A 12,500-nucleotide genomic window follows, 5' to 3' on the forward strand; every position below is an offset into this window, starting at 1 on the left:
CTTTAGGTCCCAGTCCTTAGCTTAGTGATGAGCTTTGAGGGCACTATGGTGTTGAATGCTGCTGTAGTCAATGAATAGCATTTTGTCCAGGTGGGAAAGGGCAGTGTGGAGTGCAATAGAGATTGCATCATCTGTGGATCTGTTGGGCGGTATGCAAATTTGAGTGTGTCTGGGGTTTCTGGATAATGGTGTTGATGTGAGCCATGACCAGCCTTTCAAAGCACTTCATGGCTACAGACGTGAGTGCTACGGGTCGGTAGTCATTTAGGCAGGTTACCTTAGTGTTCTTGGACACAGGGACTATTGTGGTCTGCTTGAAACATGTTGGCATTACAGACTCAGTCAGGGACAGGTTGAAAATGTCAGGGAAAACACCTGCCAGTTCGTTAGCGCATGCTTGAGTACACATCCTGGTAATCCTTCTTGCCCTGCGACCTTGTGAATGTTGAGGATGCCTGGTCATTCTTAAATGTTACTTCCTCACCATATTAGACAAGCAAGCTCTGTTCAAAAAATGCAGAACCAAGAACAGATATAGCCCTTGGTTCACTCCAGACCTGACTGCCCTCGACCAGCACAAAAACATCCTGTGGCGAACTGCAATAGCATCGAAGAGCCCCCGCGATATGCAACTGTTCAGGAAGTCAGGAACCAATACACGCAGTCAGTCAGGAAAGCAAAGGCCAGCTTTTTCAAGCAGAAATTCGCATCCTGTAGCTCTAATTCCAAAAAGTTCTGGATACGAGTGTTAATCTGCTAAATTGTAATTATTCGATTTATTGCCTACCTCATGCCTTTTGCACACATTGTATATAGATTCTCTTTTTTTCTACCATGTTATTGACTTGTTTATTGTTTACTCCATGTGTAACTCTGTGTTGTCTGTTCACACTGCTATGCTTTATCTTGGCCAGGTCGCAGTTGCAAATGAGAACTTGTTCTCAACTAGCCTACCTGGTTAAATAAAGGTGAAATAAAAAAAATAAAAAATAAAAAATAAAAATGTTGACCTGTTTAAAGGTCTTACTCAGAGCGGCTACAGAGAGCGTGACCACACAGTCATCCGGAACAGCTGATGCTCTCATGCATGCTTCAGTGGTGCTTGCCTCGAAGCGAGCATAGAAGTAATTTAGCTCGTCTGGTAAGCTTGTGTCACTGGGCAGCTCGTGGAGGTGCTTCCTTTTGTAGTTTGTAATAGTTTGCAAGTCCTGCCACATCCAACAAGTGTTGAAGCCGGTGTACTGCAATTCGATCTTAGTCCTGTATTGGCGCTTTGCCTGTTTGATGGTTCGTCGGAGGGCATAGCGTTTTTTTTTTATAAGCGTCCGGGTTAGAGTCCCTCTCCTTAAATGGGCAGCTCTACCCTTTAGCTCAGTGCGAATGTTGCCTGTAATCCATGGCTTCTGGTTGGGGTATGTACGTACAGTCACTGTGGGGACGACATCATCGATGCACTTATTGATGAAGCCAGTGACTGATGTGGTGTACTCCTCAATGCCATCGGAAGAATCCCGGAACACATTCCAGTCTGTGCTATCAAAACAGTCCTGTAGCTTAGCAACTGCGTCAGCTGATCACTTCTTTATTGACCGTGTCACTGGTGCTTCCTGCTTTAGCTTTTGCTTGTAAGCAGGAATCGGGAGGATAAAATTATGATCAGATTTGACAAATGGAGGGCAAGGGAGAGCTTTGTACGCATCTCTGTTTGTGGAGTAAAGGTGGTCTAGATTTATTTTACTCTGCTTGCACATTTAACATGCTGGTAGAAATGAGGTAAAATGGATTTAAGTTTCCCTGCATTAAATTATCCGGCCACTAGGAGCGCTGCCTCTGGATGAGCGTTTCCTGTTTGCGTATTGCCTTATACATCTCATTGAGAGATGTTAGTGCCAACATCGGTTTGTGGTGGTAAATAGACAGCTACGAAAAATATAAATAAAAACTCTCTTGGTAAATAGTGTGGTCTACAGCTTATCATGAGATACTCTACCTCGGGCGAGCGAAACCTTGAGACTTCCTTAATATTAGATTTTGTGCACCAGCTGTTGTTTACAAGTATACACATACCACCACCCCTTGTGTTACCGGAGGCGGTGTAAACCCCGCCAGCTGTATGTTATTCATGTCATCGTTCAGCCATGACTCGGTGAAACATAATATATTACAGTTTTCAATGTCCCGTTGGTAGGATATTCGTGATTATAGCTTGTCTATTCTGTTATCCAATGATTGTACATTGGCTAGTAGGACTGATGGTGGAGGCAGATTATCCACTTGCCGTCGAATCCTTACAAGGCACCCCGACCTACATCCCAAATATCTCTGTCTCTTTCTCATGCGAATCACGGGGATTTGGGCCTTGTCAAGTGTCTGAAGTAAATCCTTCATGTCCGACTAGTTAAAGAAAAAGTCTTCATCCAGTATGAGGTGAGTAATCGCTGTCCTGATATCTAGAAGCTCTTTTCGGCCATAAGAGACGGTGTACAAAATAAGTTACAAATAATTCGAAAAAACACACACAATCGCACAATTGGTTAGGAGACCGTAAAACGGCAACCATCTTCTCCGACGCCATTCTTATCAAAAGAATAGCGCAGTGACATGTTGTAGCCTAGCCTATATGACAGGAGCTGTGTGTGTGATGCGAGACAGATTCTCAATACGCCCACAAACAAGGAACATGATCACATCAATAGTGGTGGTTTATAGAAAACTAAAAAGTCTCGTGGTTAAGAGCCTTGGGTCAGAAACTGAAAGGTTGCTGGTTCGAATCCCTGAGCTGACGAGGTGAAAAATATGTAGATGTGCCCTTCTTCACTCTGCTTGCTAAATTACTCAAATGTAAAATGAAACCGGAGGGAGGGTGAGTCTGTTACACTGCAGGCTCCATGGTTTGGTGTGACACCACAGTCCAGATGTTGTGTGGGCCTCTCTGTTTCCAGTGCCAACTCTCTGATGTAGTGGAATCTGTTCCATTTTAGATGGGTTTTATGGGATGAGGGAGCAGGGGGCAAGCACAGGAGCATATAACTCACTGAATGGAGAACATTAGGTTCTATTTTTGTTGAATCTATCACAGTCTCTAGCATAACATACATGTCCGGTTTTACACCTCACATAACATTTCATCCACTGACCTTGGGGGGGCCTCTGGCTCCCAGTAGCGGCAGAACAAGTGCTGTCCATCGGCGTTGACGAAGTGCTTCAGGTCGGCGTAGGAGACACCTTGCGGAGTCCGCCGCGGATCTTCTGGTTCGGGCATGTAGACGCCTAGGACCCACGCTGCAACATAAACAGGGAGAACGGATAGTAGGTCGATGCTGTACAGATATGACAGACCAGCGAAAAGTGACCAAGACATTCATTGTTTGCTATTTTTCAATAATTCTCCGGCTGGCACTCAGCAGAAAGCAACTCAGCGGCTCCAAAGGAATGTTTTCAATTTGATACAGCGACATAAGTCAAGGAACCATAAACCTAGTTCAAATCTCCTCTCCCCAGATGACTGTGGTCACATTCAGCCTCCACTACAACCCCCACCCCCTCCATGCGCCGCAGCTGAGTTTTATGGCAAAGGCAAGTGCAAATGGGTTGCCATATAGGCTATGTTACAGTAACAACAGGCTACAGTGCAGTCAAGGTGAGTGAGTTTTTATAGAACCTTTATTTTAACAGGGAAAACATATTGAGACCTAGGTGTTCTTGTATGATATGTTAGATTAAAGAATAAAGACAGACACAATTGTCAAGTTCAATAGCATTGTTCAAGCATTGTACAACCCCTACATACTGGGTCCAGGGAACAGCCCAGCTAGTTGATTATCTATCAAACTGAACTCCGTAACACTAGGTCTCTTTTACAAACGTGTATATACAACAAAAATGTAAGCCTACACATTATACCCAAACGTATACACATTAAAATACTAAAATACAGTCATGGGAATCACAAATAAAACATCACAAATCAACCAGAAAAACAGTTACATTCCTCCACAAATAAGTCCCCAATCAATACTTAAAATTGCAGAACGGCACAAGAACATCAAGATGAAAATGTATTTTGAATTTTGTTCCGGCAATATAGTGCATTAAAACTAAAAGCAGATTTACCTAGCTCGGTGGAGACCCTAGCAATCTCGAGTTAACCAATCCTGTGAACGGTTAATCAACTCAGGTGTCTATACTTGAACAGCATAGTTAGATAAGACAGAATGTAGGCTAGAATGAATGTCGTGGAAAAGGGTCTGTCAGTAAAAATAGACCGCGCTATTTCCGGAGGTCTAGTTTCAGCTATTGCCTAATAATAACCTACGTCAAGTTTATGTAGGCTTGTGATACCAAATGTACATTTTATCCAATGTGCGCCTTGGAATAGCTTTTGAGTCAATGATGTATTGATGGCAGTGCCACTGATAAAAAATATTGGTAGATAGGGCCTAGATAGATTAAAGTCTCAAGGGACATGATGTGACACTGTCGACTCACACTACCAGCTTTGGCGCTGTCATAAGTGGCGTAAAATAGCCTACAAAGAAACTCTACCTCCATTGTAGCTGTGACAAATATTTAACCAGAAATGACAGAAACCCTTTGATGTTATTTTTGACAGGCTGAATGTGATATTTACATTGGGCCATATGGGTCCCCCGTCCACCTCTGAATATTGTTTCAACAACCATGTTGCTACTTATAACAATGTAACGAAACGTGACATTTTTGTGATGTAATTGGCATTCCCGTCACATTTGTCACATTGTTATAAGGAGCAACATTTTATCTGTTGAAACAGTATTCAGGGGCTGTTAATGTAAGCAATGCATGCAGGACTTGTTTTTTTAATGATGATGAATGTCCAAAAAAAGTTGACCAACCTTATGTCCTGAAAGGTTTGTAAAGTTGCGCTTTCTCACAGACGGCTCTGCCTTCTCCGCGCTCTCTGCTGATGTTGCGTGGCCGCTCGTAGGCTGAAGAATGTAGAGAGGCGTGCGCGAGGAAACATCAATACACACTGACTGAAACCCGTTTCCCAGTGGCGGAGGCACCTTTTAGTACTAGACCTCCTCTTTACCCGCTCTGTCCTTCTGCTGAGCCCCAAATGGGGTCTCCCCSCCCCCCCCCCCCTCTCTCGCTCTCYKWKWCTCATWTKAATTTCTCTCTCTCTCGTTCTCTGTCTATATATATATATTTTTTTGCATCTGTCATTCCGCATGTGTTCTGCATGTCCAGAGCAGAGCTGGTATTAGCTAGAGGTTATGGGAAAACAGATAATGGGTGAATAAAATATATTATGTTTTGCCAGAGGCCCAGAATAAACAGAATGAACATTTGTTGTTAAATGTTCATGTTCAAATACTGGATTTGTCCCGTTTCAATTACAGATTGTTACGGTTGTGCAGCTCTGGAACATTAGTCAGCCTTTTTTCTATGGAAATGGAATGTTCTTTCTTTTTCTCATACACATACACACATGCCTTGCGCAAGCACACACATACACACATAGAGAGAGAGAGAGCGAGAGAGGGAGAGAGACTCCCACGCAGAGAGAGGGGGAAAGAGAAAGAGAAAGTCCTGTTAAGCACCATAGCAATTGATCGCTTGAACACCTCAATGTGGTTGTACAGGTTTTTCTAAGCAGACCCGATACTTCCACCAAGGCATGTCTTTCCAAGATATGCTGAGAAACTTGCGAGCCCTGCATTTTGCATTGACGCTATTATTGTCTTGGTCACCATTATTAGTGAAAGGTACGTTACATAGTCAGAAAACATTAGGGTACATAAAGGAGAAAAGTAAAGTAATTATGATGCCCTGGAATGGTGTACATACATGGGTTTGGATGTGGATATTTTAGTCTAATGCATGGGTAAGGATACGGAAACAGTCTTTTGTAACACTTTCTTGTGACACTGTTCCTTTACGAGATATAGGCAGCATGCATATGGTGTTGACACTCCGAACGAACGCTGCCTTCGGTGGTAGAGCATGAGAAAACAACTTCCCTGTACATCATGCTTCTGCATCCTGATCACAAGCTTTTAGCTACAGTACCAGTCCAAAAGTTTGGACACACCTACTCATTCAAGGGTTTTTCTTTCTTTTTACTTTGTTCTACATTGTGGAATAATAGTGAAGACATCTAAACTAAGAATTAACACATATGGAATCATGTAGTGACCAAAAAAAGTGTTAAACAAATCTAAATATATTTTATATTTGAGATTCTTCAAAGTAGCCACCCTTTTGCCTTGATGACAGCTTTGCACACTTTTGGCATTCTCTCAACCAGCTTCATAATGTAGTCACCTGGAATCTATTTCAATTAACAGGTGTGCCTTGTTAGATGTTAATTTGTGTCATTTCTTTTCTTCTTAATGTGTTTGAGCCAATCAGTTGTGTTGTGTCAAAGTAGGGGTTGTATACAGAAGATAGCCCTATTTGGTAAAAGACCAAGTCCATATTATGGCAAGAACAGCCCAAATAAGCAAAGAGAAATGACAGTCCATCATTACTTTAAGACATGGTCAGTCAATAAGGAACATTTCAAGAAGTTGAAGAAGTTTCTTCAAGTGCAGTCACAAAAACCATCAAGCGTTATAATGAAACTGGCTCTCATGAGGACCGCCACAGGAATGGAAGACCCAGAGTTACATCTGCTGCTGAGGATAAGTTTACTAGAGTTAACTGCACTTTAGATTGCAGCCCAAATAAATGTTTCACAGAGTTCAAATAACAGACATCTCAACATCAACTGTTCAGAGGAGACTGTGTGAATTAGGCCTTCATGGAATTGCTGCAAAGAAACCACTACTAAAGGACACCAATAAGAAGATGAGACTTGCTTGGGCCAAGAAACACGAGCATCGGACATTAGATTGGTGGAAATCTGTCCTTTGGTCTGATGAGTCTAAATTTGAGATTTTTGGTTCCAACTGCCGTGTCTTTGTGAGACACAGAGTAGGTGAACGGATTGTCTCCGCATGTGTGGTTCCCACCGTGAAGCATGGAGGAGGAGGTGTGATGGTGTGTGGGTGCTTTGCTGGCGACAATGTCAGTGATTTATTTAGAATTCAAGGCACACTTAACCAACATGGCTACCACAGAATTCTGCAGCGATACGCCATCCCATCTGGTTTGCGCTTAGTGGGACTATCATTTGTTTTTCAACAGGACAATGACCCAAAGCACACCTCCAGGCTGTGTCAGGGCTATTTGAACAAGAAGGAGAGTGATGGAGTGCTGCATCAGATGACCTGGCCTCTACAATCCCCTGACCTCAACCTAATTGAGATGGTTTGGGATGAGTTGGACAGCAGAGTGAAGGAACAGCAGCCAACAAGTGCTCAGCATATGTGGGAACTCCTTGAAGACGGTTGGAAAAGCATTCCAGGTGAAGCTGGTTGAGAGAATGCCAAGAGTGTGCAAAGCTGTCATCAAGGCAAAGGGTAGCTACTTTGAAAAATCTAAAATATATTTTGATTTGTTTAATCCTTTTTTGGTTACTACATGATTCCGTATGTGTTATTTCATAGCTTTTATGTCTTCACTGTTATTCTACAATGTAGAAAATAGTAAAAATAAAGAAAAGCCTTTGAATGAGTAGGTGTGTTCAAACTTTGACTGGTACTGTACATTAGTAAATTAAAACTACATGACACAGCACATGCAGATAATATTGAACATTCAGTCATTATTTTGATTGACACTATTATGGGCCTTTTTTTATTTGACTACATTTCAAATTCCGTTGACCTTAACAAGGGCCCCAGGACCAGTGGAACAAAATAGTCCCCTCTTTTTGAGAAACCAAAATATTACTTGTTAAACAAAATCTCTTAAAATACATTTTAAAAATATTTATTAACAATTTAAACAATAAATATACAATCCTTTATTTAGCACAGAATATGTAAATATTTTTCAATATAAAAGTTTACCCAAAGGTGTATCTATTTGGTTGTTGGAAAGTCATCGAAGTATATTATTTTGTTTCAATGTACATCGATCTAGGTGTCTCAAGGTTCGTGTGTCTCTTTGTGATACATTGTTTCTTTCTTACTTTCTTTCAGTGTCCAAAAATATGAGTACACAAGTATGAATGTCAAGCATTCTGAACTTGCTAATAAGTACGTCTCACAGGCGGCTGGTGGCCCCTTAATTGGGGAGGACAGGCTCATAGTAATGTCTGGAATTGATTGAATGGAATGGTATCGATACATATAACTACATTTTCCTTGTGTTTTATACCATACCCTCCCCTTAATCAAGGCTGGTTTAGCAGCATCTCATGGGTACTTTTTCTTATGCTGGCCATTAGCCAAATAGCCTATGAACAAAGTGGTTTTAAATGGTCTGCTAAGATTTTTTGCCCTCGTGCTTTGTCACTATTCACTATTCACATACCTGCATATGCTACTTCATTTCACCTTTCGAGTATAGCTGTCGTTTTAAAAAACAGATTGCTTGTTTTCCTACTAATATCAAGCCCTCCATAGGCTACCCTTACCATAGGCCTAGACTACTAAGGCTGGTTCAACAGCAATGCATCTTTTCTTTTTTATCCTTGCCAAGTAGCCTATCCATAAAAGGTGTTTAAATGAGTCCATTGAATTGAAAGTATACTGCACATCCTAAAACATACACACATATGTCTACCTGCGTACTTCATTTTCTCTTGTTCAAGTATCCATCCTCATCTTCAAAGAACCCATCTCCTCAGGTTACCAAAGACGAGCTCCTCCAAACTTATTTCAATTATTCAGTCCTATAATGCAGTATCAACGGTAGGCCTAGGTAATATTTTGCTTATTGAGAACGTGCCTCACACATACGATACAGTTTACTGGAGCCTGGCATTTTTTATTTTAGGAGAAGTGCGATGTGTATAGACATGTAGGCTAGGCTCGTTGAAGCCAATTACAACAATGTTGACTGCCAACACTCCAAAAGGTTATTGAGCAAACACTGGATGTGAGGAACTTGTCTGTCGGCCCTGCATTAAAGACCACAGTTTGTTTAAAGAAAATGGTGATAAATAAAAGAGTGTACCAGTTTCATTTAAGAGATAGATGGTAGGGGTTGAATGGAGCTAAAGGGTGGGACTAACAACAACAAGACAACTCATGTAAAATATACTGTGTGTGTAAAATGTAAATAGGTTCAGAACTTTGGTGAAACAAAACAGTTAAAAATATATGGCAAATAGAAATCAAACTGGATGGACATCCGAAATAGATGAGAGAGGTTGAGGGTAGAGGAAGGACAGGACGAAAAACAAACAAAATATATCTATTGTCAAATAGATTTGTGTCCGTAAAATGTGTACAGTATGGATAAGCTGGAAGTAGACATGATGCAGACAATTACATTGATGGACGCTACAATCTATCTGCAATATTAAAGCTGATCTACCACCTACTGTTGCTATTACTCTTTACTGTAGCCTATACTATTTAATAAACTGTAGTATCAATCCACAATGGACTAGGATGCCACAATGGACCAGGACAAGTATATTCCATGCCTCCAGTTGAATTGTAGTTGATGACAACGCAAAGCCCGTCAATAACCTACAGAACTTCATACAAATGCATGCAGTATTAGGCTATGGAATGTGTTGATTGGCCAGTCATCACACATAAAACTTGTTTGTTAATCAAAACCCAGCCCTTTCGAGCCACCGCCAGCTATTGCACTCACAATTCCGTCTGTGAAAATAGCAAAAGTATTTCTGAACATATATCGCTACCTTACCATTGTGTTAGATTTGATCAAATATTGGTCATCCATGGCTACACTGTGTGGTCCCACAACCTGGTGGCCATCTCCCGTCTGCGTGGCTCCAGCCTCAAGGTCCTGGCTGTGTCCGAGGAGAGCATTGACTTCGACCCAGACCAGAGGGTCTTCATGGAGGGTGACCCCGTCCACAACCTGGTGAAGGAGGTGTCGCTGGGCCTGGGGCGCGTCTGGCACCCTTCTATGGACTCCAACCTGGTCCTCAGCGAGCCCACCCAGCACTTCCACAGGGAGATGCAGAGCTTCAGCTTGGGCATGTAGGCTAGAGCTGCAGCTGCCAGACCGGGCAGCCATCTGGGTCGTGTTCATTAGGCGTCAAACAAAAGAAAACAAGACCTAAACAGGAGGGACCCCACTTCACCAATAAGCAACGCAAATTTTCTGTTACAAAACGTTTTCCATTGAATGACCTAATGAATGCAACCCTGGTCTGGTCTTGCCTGCTGCACATGCTCAGTGTTTGTCTTGGGACCTATAAGGTGGTTAGATCATCATCTCATTTACATACGTTTATCTTTTAATTGTGTTTATTTTCTTCTCTGTAGCATGAACTTATCCTTTGTGCCGTGTTTATCAGTATTGGCTCTATATTTATATCTATCTATATATATCCTGCTTATGATTAGGAGAGTATAGTCGAATATTTGTTTAGTAGCTAAATGAGCGATTGGTGTTGCAAGGAGGCTTTTCTACACAGCTAGCTTAGTTAGTTGTATTGCAAGTTTTCTTTTTTGCTTTGTGTTTTGTCTGTCAGCAAGTGCTGAGTTAAGAGGTTAATCCACCTTGGCTTTTTGCAATGATGGAATCCTGTGTACTTGTTCGTGCAAATTTTTTTAAATGGGAGATTAGTCTTGTAGTCTTCCGGCAGAGGGAGGGACCGTGCTGATGGAGTGTGTGGTTAGGCCCCCCCCCCCCACCCCAGCAAGATCCTGTCTGCTCTTTACTTTTGTGTTTTGGAGATGATATTGTTGCTATGTTACGGGACTAAGATCCTGCTGGTTCTTCTCAACCCAGAGGTGGGATATGATAGGTTTCCACACTGAGTTTCCTACGTTCTGCTGCAGTACTTAAGTCAGGGGTTAGCGTTGCGAGTCGTACGCTGCAGTTTGCTCTCAGAAAAATCCTCTCTCTCAGGTGGGCAAAACATGATTATATGAAGATGATGAGGATGTATATACTATGAAACAATCAGCTAGTCTGTCGGTCTAATGCAGTTTTCTTCACATTTGCCTTGGAAAACCCCTTGTTTTCTAGTATCAGTAGTTTTTGCCATCCAATCTGCCCCTTTTACCATGTGGGGTAAACAAACTTAGTCGTACATTTTTTTATAAGATTACGGTGTTTAAACAATGGCAAAAAGCTACTCCTTGCACATGTTTCTCTTGTTCACAGCTATGTTGGCTGACTCCAGGGCCACAGGAGAGCTGAACGTTGGATGGAGGGAAGCATTTGCTTGCTTGCTTCCAAATCTCAGGATTTTTGCACTTTCAGTAAATGTGTCCATTTGAAGGCTTTCTTTTAATATAAAGCTTTCTGTTGATCTGCGGGCCAGTGTGCGTGGTGGTGTGACTGAATACTGGATACTAATACTGTGGGAAGAGCTCTTCCAACACTACGCATACCAGAAGTTGTTGGTTTTATTTTTCTAGACACGCCTTCTCGTTTCCTCTTAACTTTTAAAAAGGTTAACATCCTCGATGTGCGTCTGTGAAAATACTTTTAATGGCGTTTTCTATCGTGTATTTGACGTTTTAGAGCTCAGAGTAGTAGAGGGAATCTGAGGTTGATTGCTCAGTGGTAGAATGTAAATATGAAGCTAACAACCTTTTTAATGTGTAAAGTTGTCTGCTATCCAGAATTCCCCTTATATATCCATATCTTTTTTTGTTGCTTGTAAAGCTTCGGGAGCCAGTCTTGACTGATAACGCAGTAGTGTGTGGGGCTTTGAATAGGTGACCTGTGGTTGTTCTGTGCTGCTGAGATGTTGGAACATTCTGGAAAAGCGGAGTGTAGGTTTCTCTTGTTCTTGTGTGATTTGTGAAGCTGTCGGTCGGCTATTACTATTTGTAGTGTTCTTCCGTGCCCATAACTTTCATTGGTACTACCAAAGCCAGCCATTTTAGTCAAGGAAGAGAAACACAGTATGCAAAGTTCTGTATATTGAGGGGAAAATAAGTTTGCCTAGAAACAGCTGGCATCGGATGGCAAGGTGTGTGTGTGTGTGTGTGTGATCCATGGTTCAAACAATGTAACGATCAGCCTATGGGATCCACTACTAACCTGTTTAGTTGTGGCAGTAAGATATGAGCCTGCATGCAAGGTTCCACTTGGGTTAAACTTACGTAGTCTATCGACGGTTGATGCATGAGAAGTGATAAAGGAATATTGAAATTATATACATGTTAACAGAGGGATTCTTACGTTTTTTGTTTTGTTTTTAGTACCACACCAAAAAGGATGTAGATAATATTCTATATTTGGAGTTAACTTGTTTATGCTGAACAGGGGTAGTGTAAGACCTTGTTAGAATATGACAAATGCCAGTTAATTGTTACAATGTGTAAAACATCCTAATGCTGTGCCTAAATCCAGTGTAGCTTTTGCTCTTTTTTTTGTGTGTGTTCAGTTCTAGTACAGCATTTCACTACCGTTAAAGCATTTCTGCATTTTCTTGTTGTTGTGGTCCCGTGTGGCTCAGTTGGTAG

General features: G+C 41.7%; 1 protein-coding gene across 1 annotated transcript in view; it reads right to left on the reverse strand.

Moving 5' to 3' along the window:
• The window catches only part of LOC111966274 (monoglyceride lipase), a 34,227-nt gene extending 29,193 nt beyond the window's left edge, over nt 1-5,034 (reverse strand). The window contains exons 1-2 of the mRNA XM_023990780.2: nt 4,875-5,034; nt 3,138-3,282 (exon numbers count right to left, since the gene is read on the reverse strand). Of these exons, the coding sequence (XP_023846548.1) occupies nt 3,138-3,262 (125 nt within the window). The 5' untranslated portion in view covers nt 3,263-3,282; nt 4,875-5,034. The remainder of the gene's footprint in view (nt 1-3,137; nt 3,283-4,874) is intronic.
• Between the last annotated feature and the right edge of the window lie 7,466 nt (nt 5,035-12,500).

The sequence above is a fragment of the Salvelinus sp. IW2-2015 genome, linkage group LG7 (genome assembly GCF_002910315.2).
Source record: "Salvelinus sp. IW2-2015 linkage group LG7, ASM291031v2, whole genome shotgun sequence".
Classification (NCBI taxonomy): Eukaryota; Metazoa; Chordata; class Actinopteri; order Salmoniformes; family Salmonidae; genus Salvelinus; species Salvelinus sp. IW2-2015.